Source organism: Perissodus microlepis, chromosome 15 (genome assembly GCF_051167445.1).
Source record: "Perissodus microlepis isolate ML-2025 ecotype Zambia chromosome 15, ASM5116744v1, whole genome shotgun sequence".
NCBI lineage: Eukaryota > Metazoa > Chordata > Actinopteri > Cichliformes > Cichlidae > Perissodus > Perissodus microlepis.
The window spans coordinates 28,179,222-28,193,006 of NC_140475.1; the positions used below are offsets into that span (position 1 = coordinate 28,179,222).

The 13,785-nt window shown below is 40.4% G+C and overlaps 2 protein-coding genes across 2 annotated transcripts in view; both read right to left on the minus strand.

Annotated features, from left to right (window-relative positions):
• Positions 1-13,785, minus strand: part of cdk19 (cyclin dependent kinase 19) — a 69,398-nt gene that overhangs the window by 38,865 nt on the left and 16,748 nt on the right. The window lies entirely within an intron of this gene.
• Positions 886-13,226, minus strand: LOC146372343 (uncharacterized). The gene is made up of 2 exons (XM_084952126.1): positions 5,114-13,226; positions 886-4,696 (listed from the first exon to the last, which is right to left on the minus strand). The coding sequence occupies exon 1, from the start codon at positions 13,218-13,220 to the stop codon at positions 12,441-12,443; it is 780 nt and encodes a 259-aa protein (XP_084808252.1). The 5' UTR covers positions 13,221-13,226; the 3' UTR covers positions 886-4,696; positions 5,114-12,440.

The window sequence follows — 13,785 nt, forward strand, 5'->3', positions numbered from 1 at the left end:
CAGGAAACCAGGGGGAAGACATGCAGCAAAAGGCCACGAGTCGATTCAAACCCAGGCCAGCCGACCATAAACCAATGCGGCATATGGTCGCCTGGTCATCCCACTGAGCTAAACCAGTGCCCTGAAATACCCATTGTTAATAGAATAGGCTAGTTCGGCACCCAGCGTGAGCTAATGATTCTATAGCCTTCACATGTGATCCTTTAAGGTGAAAAACTTGAGTACCTACACTGTAAAATGTAATATTGTGTTTAATTAAAAATATTAAATAGGCTGAACTCAGTTTTTATCAATTTGTTTTTTAGAACTCGATTTAAATAAGTTACCAGTACTTTTGATACAAAAACGCTGATAAACTCAATTTATTTGAGTTGTCTTAACTTAGAAAAACTAAGTAAGATGGAAGTTTTGCTTCTCAGTGCGGAAGGATGAAAGATGTGTTTTGAAAATGCCACGTCACTACCGTCCTCATCCCTCGCGGATCAGTCCGCATGTTCATGGTGCCAGCGTTTGTTATGCAATATGTTGAGCAAACCTGGAAAAGCTCAGCTCAGGATATTATTGTTGTCATTGCTGTGGATCTTTAGCTGATACACTGACTTGCTGAGTAAATGTTTACTCTTATTCAAACTGATTTTGTGGCTTCTCTTAGTTTAGCACCAGGTTTATAATCGTGCTAGCTAGTTAGTGTTAGCCTAGCATTGCTGCTGCGGCTGGGCTCATGTTACTTAAAAATTAACACCACAGCCTTAAAAACCTTACATAAAAATATGTCTGTGAAATTTTCTGTTGATTGTTTGAAATAAAAAAGTGAGATAAGAGCCCAGACAAAATTCTTCGGGAGGTGCAGGGGTGGGGTGGGGTGTATTTTCAATCCATAGCCATAACTAACTAACTAACTAATTATATATATATCATGTTTAACCTGAGTAGCAAAAGACCGCAGGGGGGGTTGAAAACAATACGCCAGGAGTTAGCTGTGCTCGCAGACTGTTATCAAGCCTTGACCTCCCGGTCAGCTATCGCGCTGGTGGATAATAGAGCTTTTGCAAATATGTGATATTTTGATAAATTAAGTAGATATTTGAGCATTACACAGCTACATTCTCGGCTGAAAATATCGTAAAAGGTTATTTTGTGACCCAGAAAGGGTAGTCTGGGGAAAAGGAGGATCGCATTTGTCGGCCATGGTTGTCGGAGCCTGTGCGTACTTGTAAGCGCGGCAATGGCGGAGCGCGGCTAAAAAACTTACTACTTTTTCTTGGTCACAAAATAAACTTTTAAGATATTTTCAGGCGAGAATGTATCTGTGTAAAGTTCAAATATCTGTTCGATTTATCAAGACATCACATATTTACAAAAACGCACCTAAGTTTTCAGAGACATCCATTTTTTTCATGCTTTGTGGCAGCTGTTGAACATCTGTGACATCTATTAATGTCAAATCTAGCCTTTATTTAACAACATAAGCAAACTCTATGTTACAATGATTGCACAGCCATTAAGGATCAAATCAGTTTCTGAAAAATGTTCTGCTTTTTCTCCCTCTGCTTGCTTCTTACTGTCTTTGAGGCTCGGGACCAGCACTCCTGTTGTTGGACAGAAAGACATCAACTCAGTGGTAAGTATTTTGGTTTTCCAATATATTAGCAACTGTCAGTGACATTTATATTAATCAGGCTGAACTTTAATCATACTTTAGATCAGCCTGTTTTACTTATTGTTTTATTTGTGCTTTGGTTTGTTGTTGTTGTTTCTTTACTGATCTTTTCCTGTCTTCTGTTATTAGACTTGGGATTAGGGCTGGGCTATAGAGATTGAAAATGTGACGTCATTCAGGGGTAAAACCGCAAAGGATTCTGGGAAGTCGTGGCAAGAGGTATTAGCGCACGCAGGCTTTCAATTGAAATCAGTTACACAGCGATAAAAAGAAACACAAAAAATGGCAAGAAGCTGTTGTATTATTAACTGCAATAGCCGGTCGCATGACAGCCACAGGAAACCGACGGGTAAAGAGATCAGTTGTTATCGGATTATGTCGTTGAAGAGAAATTGTTCAAGTCATGTTTCCGAAGTAACAAAGAGCCGACGGATGGCCTGGATTGCAGCCATTCAAAGCCTAAATATAACGTCCCAGAACACTCCAGCTCACATGTTAGTCTGCTCCAAGCATTTCCACAAAGGTAAGTGTTTTGTAGTAGTTAATACGTCATTTTTCATAACATAATTGGTGATATAGGTTACAAGCAAGTCTGGCGATGAACAGAAATTGTCGCGCTATGCTCCTTTGTTTATTGTGCATAAATAATGAATTGTCCTGACACAATATTGCGTTTCGCTTCTGTTATTACCATGGTACATTGACAAAAACATATACTTTTATTCACAGGATAAAACAGTTGTTTTGTATCACTAATTGCCCAGTATGATTACAGCATACAATATTATTGTCACTGCTACATTTCTGTAATGCGTACCAGAAATTATTTCCACTACTAATTAATTACCGTTGAGCTCAAAGGTCCTATTAATAAACGGTTAACGAATGTGTATTTATGAAGACGATTTGTGAGACTGGTAAACTTACCTTTGTTTGTATGATGGTCTTTCGTTCTACACGGTGCATTTCAAGGTCCTGTACCCATCCGTCGGTAAACTGTACCTGGGCTTGTTGCAGTGACCTGAAGTTACTAAACTTCATGAGTGTATGCACTCACTCCAAGAACCGTATAATTATAAATATGAGCGTGGTGAAAGTTGGGCAGCATGCTAACGTCTTTTGTCCACTCTGTGTGCTCGTAAGGGTCTAACCCACTCCTTTGATTTTTTCCTCGTATCTTTTCTTTGCCTTTTCGTCGAGTCTGTCTTTGTACGGTCCGGCATTGTTCTCCTTCGTTTTGTACATACCTTTTTTGGGGGGCAAAGAAAAACCAAGAAGGTATTGGAACCGGGGAATGAACGTTTTGCGGTGCTGCAAATGCTTGCATTTGATGCGGTACTTGGATTGTTTTGCCACGAGTTCCCGGCATGCAATGCACGAAAGTCACGTGGTCTGTCAATTTCTATATCATACCGTTCACGGTAATACCGGTGTAATTTTGGGCAACGATAGGAAAATGAAATATATGGGTAAAACGCGCATGCGCAGTGCCTATGTTTACATACGCACATGGCGGCGACGCAGAATGAGAAGAGCAAAAGCGGATCGTTAAATGAAACGGATGAACCAGAATTGGTTTGTAAAAATGCTGCAACTTCAGTGGTGTGGAGCTGGTTTGGCTTTCGTCTGTCAGATACACAACAAAGCACTATTTTTGGTAGAGCATGCTAGCGGGCCGTCGCTATTACCGTGTTGTTTGGAAAATACGGCACACTTAACCCTTTGACTGCCTCACCAAGAAAAATACAATGAAAAAATTATTTGTTCATATTTTCTATTCCTTTAGGTCAATAATGATCACAATCAAAAAAAATAATTTATACACACCTTATAGTTTTTTAAATATTACCCTCTACCAAACGGTTGAGATGTCTCTCTATGGTACAACTACATAAAGTTCTACAGACATAACTAGTAGAAAAAAGTAAAGGTTATACTCATTTTGCAAAACAATAACTACCCAATTTTGTGTTTGACCCACTTTATTGTGGTAGTAAAACATCAAACATTGTTGGATTCCATTTCAACAGCGGGCGTTATAATAACAAACCACAAAATGTATAAAACACAAAAATATTGTAAATTTGATCAAAAACTTGATCTGCAATTACCAAAAATTCATAAACATACAAATTCACTTTTGACTTGTTGTTAACATAAACTTTTCACTGTAGTGTTGGAACAGCACTAACATTTTTTATTTTATTTTCCAGAAAATTCTGGTGGTATATTATATACCATTGCCATTTTGCACTGAAAAATTTGAGAACACACTGAAACAGTTCTGGCTCTTTTCTTTTGCCGTTCATGCAACTTCACCAATACCCCTTGATGATTAGATCTTCTGGTGGTACAGTGCTGATTATCACTGAAATGAATGAACCGGCGCAAAAGCTGGAATCTCTTCTTTGGCATGATATCTGCTATCACACTGAAACGTGACTCATGGTGCCAGTAATCCTCTAGCGATGGAAAGTTGAAAACACCCATGAATAGGAGGATTGCCAGAAAATCTTCAATTTCCTTACGGCTAGTCTTGATTGTGTCCCCCAACTCTTGAGCAGAATACAGATTGGTATGATAGGCAATATGATCAATCATTTCATCAGTGAAGAGCATTTTGAAGTACTGGAATGGGGACTGTAGGGCGTCAGGGGTTTCGAAACTTGCATCTGGAACTTGAAATTCTTCAATGTCCTCATGCTTCCAGATTCTTCTTGTGTCTTTTTTTGGGACTAAAGAGGAAGATGGGTCTAATGTATCCTCTGCTTCATCCAAGGGAACTGTTTTTAGGATAGGTTTCCCTTTTTTGCTCATTTTACGCTAAAGTTTATTAGATCTACTTGTTGAAGGAGCATCTTCATCCAGGGAAACATCAAAGCAGCTTTCATTACTATCATCTGCAAAATTGGGTTGAAAATCTGGATCCTCTATTGGGTCATCATCACTCAGTTCACCATCGGAGTCCTGAGAATTTTCAGGTACAAGGGCCAGATAGGTGCGTTGTCTTGCTCCATAAAAGGATTTGCAATCCATCTAATAAACATTAAAAAAAATAAAATTGTAGAAATATAGTTGGTTTGATTTCCATGTGTCATTTAAAACTGTACTTTAAAAAATAATCACAGAAAGTGAGTAAATCTTTAAACATTAGAACATTTTGTAACATACAGTATTTGTCATGGAAAAATTTAAACATGTCATATTTACATGTATAGATCATTAAATTATTTATATTCAATAGTAAATAGTCAATTTCATATGTTAAAACAACAGTTCTAAACATTAGCTAAGTTTTGCTACTCTTACCATCAATTGACAAATCAACCGTTTGGTTGAGCATGTTTTTAAAAAAATATTATGGATTTATTACAGCTATTTTCTGGTATCAAATGACATAATCATGTTCAGTAAAGCCTCTGACATGTTTATACTGCAGAAAAATGTACTTACCTTTAAAATTTTTAGCCAAAACAGTCCATGTGTCCAGAGTGATTTTTTGCTTTCTGATTTCCTGGTTGGAGGGTGGCAGATGAGGCCTGCCATATCCTGACACAGTGCCATCTAGTGTTTTTTTTTTAGGATAACATAACTCAACCAAGTGGTAGAGATGGCTCAATGAGGTTGAGTTAAGCTAAGTACTCCAGTTCATTATATATAGTCTCTCAAAATATGCTAAACCAAATGGTTGAGCAGGCAGTCAAAGGGTTAAAATCAAACCTTTGATTTTTCTGAAAATCGACAGTGCCCCTTCTAATCCCGTGGGGCTTATGTATGAATTCTGGTTGTGTTTACTGACCTGGAAACGATTTTATGTGGTACCTGGCGCTCGAAAATCTGTCAAATGTTTTAGTACGACTTTGCTAAGCTACGAACCCGCACCGCTTGATGGATTGTCGGAGCATTACGGCTATCGTAGGCAGGCGCCTCGCGGAGTGATACGTATTGCGCTTCAACATAATATTACCATATTGTGTGTGTATAACCTCTTTTTAAGTTTTGTGGATATTATACATGGTTATGCTGAGGATATGTCGGCCAATTTCCACTGGAAATGCCTTTTGGTTAAACTGTCAGCAAGGAATTTCCACTGTTACGTTTTTATATAACTTTAATGAACATAAAAAACAGCTGCTTGTTTAAGTGAAAATACATTGATGGGGTTTTTTGCACTAATAAAGTTGTGGAGTTGTAAAGTATTTTGTCTAGTGTCAATTATATCATCAGTTATATCGTTATCGCAAATTTTCAAATGTATATCGTGATAAATATTTTTGGTCATATCGCCCTGCTCTACTTGAGATATGACTGCACTATGCTGTTGCTGGTGATTCCAGTTAATTCTAAAAGACATGCTGTGTAAGTAAACAAACAACAACAGTTTGGTCTGCATTTCTCGAAAGATCACATCCCCCAAACTTAGTTTAGAGGGTCTACACTGTATATAGTGAAGTCTGCAAGTTTTCTAACAGCAAAATTTGTTTTGTGCCCAAATCATTTTGCACATCATTAGAATGAACGTTATTGGCCATGTTTGCATAGCCCTTTTTAAAATGATGCTTTCATGACATTATTGTGTGTTGGGTGGTGGTCACAGCTATCCAGACTGACAATTGGGACATTGAATGTCACCTCTCCGGTGGGGAGGGAGCCTGAGATTGTCTAAATTGGAGTCTGTTTTATACCAAATGCGGAAAAAAATGTTTTAAGAAAGCAATTAAGTTCATGTTCCAAAAAATATGATTGTTTGCTTGCAGGACAACAGGAGAGATGAGTCCTCCGTCACAGATGGTGTGGCCAGTGAAGATGGTCGCCTGCAGGTTCAAGCTCATTGCATCTCCAACCCACATCCACTGCCACTGTACTTAAGGGAAGTTAAAGACTTTCTTCTGCACCTACATTTGGATCACCTCGATCCATGATAGTCATTCAGGCAGTAATGCCTGGACTGGAAACAAGCCATCCTTAAAATAATACAACATTTCAGCTCATGTGTTGGAATGCAAAACAAATGTGTTGTTTAAATTAGAGACTGCACTTGTGACAGAACAATAAATATTTTATTTTGATTATATAAGTAAGTACAAAACAAACTTGTGGTAGGCCTAAACTTATTTCCAGATAATTACATCTGAGACTTTGTTTCATTGTAAGATTATAACAGTGATGGCAATATAATTGTTTGTTGTTCAGCAGAACAGTGTCCAGTATGTTGGCTGTTATACTTTGTTGTGTTTGAAAATAAAAGTTGGGCTCATTTTAACATCATTACAAAAAGTGTTGTTAATTATTTTTAATCATATTCAGGTTACCACAAATTGTTTTTTCATTTAGTTGAACTTGAAATGTTTGTCAGTAGGTAAACAATTAGTATTGTACAGTCAGAAATATCAAGTTATTCTTAATACTGCAGACTTGCACTGTATAAGTTGTCCTAACAGTCATCTTAAGTAAGCTTTACTTAGTTTTTTTGAGGCAACGAGTTTCCTTAATTTTTTTGAGTTCTGGGAACTAACAAGGCTGTACAGTAGGGCTGGGCGATATGGCCTAAAATTCATATCGCGATATAATTTGAAGCATGTGCGGTAATATATATCACGATATATTCTTTTCTTCTGTATAATGTATTTTCCACACTATAAGGCGCACTTAAAATCCTTTAATTTTCTCAAAAATTAAGAGTGTGCCTTATGTATGAATTCTGGTTGTGCTTACTGACCTCGAACCGATTTTGGCGTGCAGAAATCTGTTAAAAAATGTTTTTGTACAACTTTGGTAAGCCGCACTGCTTGATGGATTGTCAGAGCATTACGGCTGCCGTAGTGAGGAGCTTCGCGGAGTATTCTGGGTCCAAAACTTTGTCCGCTTCAGAAAGTCAAACGAACACTAAGAGTTAAAAACAGTCTAAATTCTTTCATCTTTAATTAAATCATCAGCGTTGCTGCTTTATTGGGTGTAACAATTAAGTTTAACATCCAGGCATCCATGAAAACAGAATTTATTAAATTTAACGGAGTTAGAAGTTAACAGGAAGTTAGCTCGCTAGTTTACACCTAAACATTTCATACCATGTTCTGACTGAGAGATTTTTGAAACTAATTAAAATGTACAGCTCTGCTACCACTTCCAACATAAATGAAGACAGAAAACTAAACAGCAGTGGCGTTTGTAGGGTTACTGAAGTTGGACTACCTGGTATATAATGTTGTGCTACGTGATTGCTAGCGACACAGCTATGCTAGCATAACATTAGCACAGTGAAGCTGGAGGATGAACGCCAACTTTTTTTCCACTTGATAAAAGTTAACATGAGGGATTCTGGTGGTCAGGGACAAACGCAATCGCATAGGAGGATGCTATACACGGGCCAAACTTCAGTCAGGAGAACAACTGAGATCATTCATCCACAATACGAGGTTAGTTATTAATATACTGCAACAACATGGGAATAGAGCAGCTGCGAGAGAATTCAACATTAATGAATCAATGTTACGGAAGTGGAGGAAGCAAGGTTTTTGGCTTTCTCCATATTTCAAAAGTGCTTCATCTCTTTGCTATGATTGTCGGCCGCCATAATTTGCAGATGATAATGGTTTTAGCCGCTGATGCTTTCGACCAAAACAGGCGCAGCTTGATGACATCATCAACATGCGCTATCGCAATAGAGCGATAGAGTCAAAATCTCTATCGTTGGCTAAATTTATATCGTTTATATCGTATATCGTTTATATCGCCCACCCCTACTGTACAGTGTACTCAAAATGAGTAAGTTGCCCTAACTTGGTCATCTTACGTAAACTTGATCCAATTTTTTTGAGTTCTGGGAACAAATGAGCTTGTACAGAGTACTCAAAATAAATAAGTTGTCCTAATTTAGTCATTTTTAGCTAAGCTTTACTCAATTTTTTGAGGCAACAAGTTTCCTTAATTTTTTTGAGTTCTGGGAACTAATTAGATTTTACAGTGTACCTAATGCCTAACATTGGCAACCCAATGTTAGGCATTGGGTTGCCTTAAACACTTTGTTTCAACAGTGTTTTTTAAGAAAAAAAAAAATGGAACAGGAACTTAAATTTTAAGAGGTTTTTTGCACCCTTTACCTGTAGGGTTCTCACCGACCCTGCAGTGTGTGTTCAGGTAATGAAATGGTTTCTATAATTTGACCTAAACGGCTGGATTGGTTAAAGCTTGCCTGCCTACCATCCACTTGTTCCTGACTCTCAGCAATGATTTAAGTAAATACATCTGCCCACCCCCCAAAAATTATGCCTCCAAAATATGAAAATAAGAACCTGCCACTATTTGTTAGGCAAATACAACCTAAAACATCAGATACAGTTTAGATTCAGTTTCATATATTTTTTGACGCAAGACAAAACCTTTGTACTACACTCCTTATTCTGTAGTTAGCGAGTAGTTTATTACGTTCACCTAACTGACATCACAAAATGAAATGTCAGAAAAAATACATCAAGAACTGCCAACTTGTTCTTAAAATAATGCTTAAAATATTAATTAGATATGAATATCTCAGTGAGACATTTATAGTACTTTTGCATTATAATATTGTTCAAACAGTTCAAAACCAAACCTGACCCAACCCTGTTATGCACAGTCAAGAGAATGCGTGATAAGAGAATGGTTCTCTCAATAATAAAACAAACACAGCAGCCGACAGTCTGGAGTTCAGTGCTGCATGCAAAAAGAGAAGTTCCTGTTTTTCATTCTACCTGCACTCCCTCCGTCCATAAACCCCACCCTATTGAATTCAACGTACACAGGCGAGATCATCTCTGACAGCCAACCAGCAGATTTACCCAGGTTGCCCAAGCATTATCTAAACACAGACTGTTTATGTCACACAGGTTTAAAGCTGTAGAACCTTAGTTCCATGTTATGCAACCTGCGGCCTGTGTAGAGCTGAGTGTAGGAACTCGATGCTTAAAGAAAAGAACCAGCGTGGACTAAAAATTGCAGGTTTCACTTTCTTGATCTACATCAGAACCTGCTGTGCTTACTCCTTCTTCAAATATTGATTTCCTGAAGGTTTTCATCATCACCTAAGTGGATTATTTTTGACTTTCACCTCACCATCCAGAATAGAAACAGAAAGCAGACTTGGCATTCATGATAAGTAGTGGACATATCCGGAAACAGTCTCTGAGACAAAAGGCCAGACTGTAGAACCGGTTTCTCAGGAGAACGTATTTATTTATTTAGTAAATATTGTTTCTTCACAATGGAGCTGATCTTTATCTGATGTTTCTCTCTGATGCAAGCATTTTATTTCTTAGCAAGAAAATATAGTTTTATTAGTCTTATAGCATTTAGGCTATAAACATTTCTCTTCATTATAAACACTGTCAATGTTGTTAGTTAACATGTACTCATTATCTCATGTGGATTAGCTAGCTGTGACAGTATGCCCCTTCCAGCATTAGCTCAGAAAGTGTTTACAATGAAACTAACAGTATATAAATAAGAAACTTTATGTCCTACTCCAGGTGAAGTAAGGGAAGTTCTAAACTAATAACTGAATTGGATATCGATCCAATCCAAACTGGCAAAGTTGCATCCTATATGTACAGTCAATTTATTCAGTTCCTTTGTACAGTAATGGTAAGTAAATTCACCCTCTGTAACATTAGGACATAATAAAACCGGCTCTAGTTCTTACCAAAATAAACAGAACCTGTGATGAACAACAAAACATTATATATTACACATGACAAATACCACCAATTATTGCCATTTCTTTGAGCTTTGCACAGTCCAGCACTCAGGTGACTTTTCTGGGATGACTACTTTTGAGAAGATTGGTAATTGTCTTGAGCGTTTTCGATGTGTGAATGATCTTTCTCAGTGCAGAATGATGGACTTCCTGTTGTTTGGGAATGGCTTTATAATGCTTCCAAGAATGATGCACAACAACAGCTGCATCATGTCTGTCTTTCCTGCTTCCAATCGTAGTAGCGCACACCTGAATTCTCCAAAACTGAAAACTGCTAAAACTTCTGCTTTTATATAGGCGCTCATGAAATTCAGTTAATCAAGTGCATTTGATTAACAGAACATGGTTGCTTTTATTTTCTTAATTCCTGTGGAAGCAGTAAGGGTGTTCTACTTCTGCATTTTGTCTTAATTTCTGTCCATCCATCCATTACCTTCCACTTATCTGGGGCAGGTCACTGGGGCAGCAGTGACCCAAGGATTTTTGTTAAACACAAAATTACACCATGTAATCTGCCACGTTCAGTTGTTCATCTGAGGTTATAGGTACCTAATTTTAATAATGTTATGATCTGTAAAACCTTTGAATTGACAGAGGCTGTACTGTATACCGTTTATACCACACAGCAACAGAAGCACACCAGCTGCTATCATAGCACAGAGAGCACGAACAGCTGTAAGATGTTTCACTCTAGCTATATAAACTGGGTTTATTTTACAATAGAGAATATTTTTAATCTGACTTACAAATGAGCTAAAATGTCACAGTGGATTTCAAACGAAGCAAACCTAACTGTATAATATTTTTCTGAGGATAAATTCAACCAGTCGAAACAATCCAATCCAAAACTTGTACATCGACATGAAAAGACCAAAAAGATCATGCTCATTATTGCTCCAAAACCAAAAACATTTTGCAGCTAAGCCAAGCTCTCTCCTCCCTTCCTGTCTCAATTCAACTTCATGCAGCGTGCTAGTTAATGAAGTGCACCGTTTGCTAAACCAAGCGAAGTGGTGGGTTGGAAGGCACAAAGACCCCTTTGTTCTGCTGGGAAACTCTCAAATATTTTAAGCAAGACAAATTTATGGTGCAACATTTAGTAGACAAGTGATGTGAGGCTTGTCCTGCTGAGAAATAAATGTGACTTACATCCTACTACTTACAGTCTACAGTCTAACATCTACCTACGTTAGCCCATATGACTGCACTATTATTCAGATAACCACAAAAAATAAATACATAAGATCTGATCAAACTTGTGGACAACTCGATATAAATCTTCTGGTAAGAAGGTTGTTTCAATACATTTTGTTGCATGGCTTAAAAAAGGCTTGATAACAAACAGAAACTGTGTGCATTAGCATTATTCTGTGAACCTTCTGACATACTAACAATTTAATAACATTAACATAAGTGTAGAAAACGATAATTGACAGGTTTGTATACTTTTGGGGTACTTGAATGCCAGAGAATTCAAGAAAGAGCTACACTCACTTCTGTACAGAGTGAATGTGACACTACGCTCCATACAACAATGCTGCTGATTGAGTTTCATTGTGCTCTTAATGTTTTTCCCACTGTTTAGTGTTAAGCAGAGGAACCTCCCCACTAAACCCTTGATTATACCCTTTTGCGGACACAAACAGCTGGAGAACTAACAGCCAAGTAATCATTTCTGTTATACTTCCTATTATACCCTTTGAACTTTAAGTCCACTGCCTGGTAAAAAGTATTGTCAATGTTGTTGTATTACAGAGCAAAAAATGCAAAGATGGAAAAATGATTGGTATGATGTACACAAAGTTAAACAAAAACTGTTAAGAGAATTCTGTTGGAAAAATAGACACTCACCAGCCACTTTGTTAGGTATGCCTCTTCAACTGGTAGTTAACACAACTATCTAATCATCCCATTGCAGCAGCTCGGTGCATGTGGACATAATGAAGAAGACCTGCTTAAGTTCAAACTGAGCGTGAGGGAAGAAAACAAGGAGCATGAGTCCAGAGCAGTTCATAAACAAGAAAACAGTTCAACACAGAACCAGATCCATCACGAATCCACGAGAAAGTTCAGAGGGCCGACCGTGCGGACGGCAGTGGCGGCGACGATGAAACAGTTCTGGGGACCGACTGTGTGGACGGCAACGGCGGCGACGGGCAAACAATTCTGGGGGCCGACTGCGCGCACGGCAATGGTAGCGGCACCGGTGGAACAAATCCGGGGAGCGGCCATGCAGAAGGCAGTGGCAGCGGTGACAGAACAGGTCCGGAGGCCGGCCACGCGGAAGGCAGTGGCGGCGGTGGCAGCGCAGGTCCGGAGGCCGGCCACGCCAAAGGCTGTGGCGGCGACGGCCTCGTTCAGGGTGCCGCCCTCGACGCTGATGACGTCCGACCAAAGGCCTGGAAAGTGGCCGGCGACGCTGAGGTGGCAGTTGGGGACCTGAGGACGGCGTGGCCCCCGCAGCACCAGGCGAGGCAGAGGCTGGGCCAGACGAGGCAGAGACAGAAGCTGAAGCAGAGGCTGCACCAGGCAAAGCTGAAGCTGATGCAGGTGAGGCTGATGTGGAGGGTGGACCAGGCGAGGCTGATGCGGAGGCTGGGCCAGACGAGGCAGAAGCTGATGCGGAGGCTGGACCAGGCGAGGCTGATGCGGAGGCTGGACCAGGCGAAGCTGATGCGGAGGCTGGGCCAGACGAGGCAGAGGCAGAAGCTGATGCAGAGGCTGGACCAGGCGAGGCTGATGCGGAGGCTGGGCCAGACGAGGCAGAGGCAGAAGCAGAAGCTGATGCGGAGGCTGGACCAGGCGAGGCTGATGCGGAGGCTGGGCCATACGAGGCAGAAGCTGATGCGGAGGCTGGGCCATACGAGGCAGAAGCTGATGTGGAGGCTGGGCCAGACGAGGCAGAGGCAGAAGCTGATGCGGAGGCTGGACCAGGCGATGCTGATGCAGAGGCTGGACCAGGCGACACTGAAGCAGATGAGGAGGCTGCTGCAGGCGACGCTGAAGCTGATGAGGAGGCTGCAGGCGAGGCGGAAGCAGAGGCTGGACCAGGCGACGGCGAAGCGGATGAAACTGCTGCTGCAGGCATGGATGAAACTGCTGCTGCAGGCGTGGATGAAACTGCTGCTGCAGGCGTGGATGAAACTGCTGCTGCAGGCGACGTGGATGTTGCAGGTAGTGGAGCAGCTGGTGGCTGGACGGGCTCCTCGGGCCCCCCAGCTGACGAGGAAGGTTGCTGGACGGGCTCCTCGGGCCCCCCAGCTGACGAGGAAGGTTGCTGGACGGACTCCTCGGGTCCCCCAGCGAAAACAGTCACAGAACCAGCGGGCACCAGGGTCCCTGGCACACACAGGGTTGAACCAGCAGGCACGGGGGCCTCTGGCAGGGACAAAAC

Bases quoted from the DNA above. Each gene is read 5' to 3' on its own strand.
- LOC146372343 (XM_084952126.1), bottom strand. From the start codon at position 13,220: ATGGCCCAGCCTCCGCATCAGCCTCGCCTGGTCCAGCCTCCGCATCAG.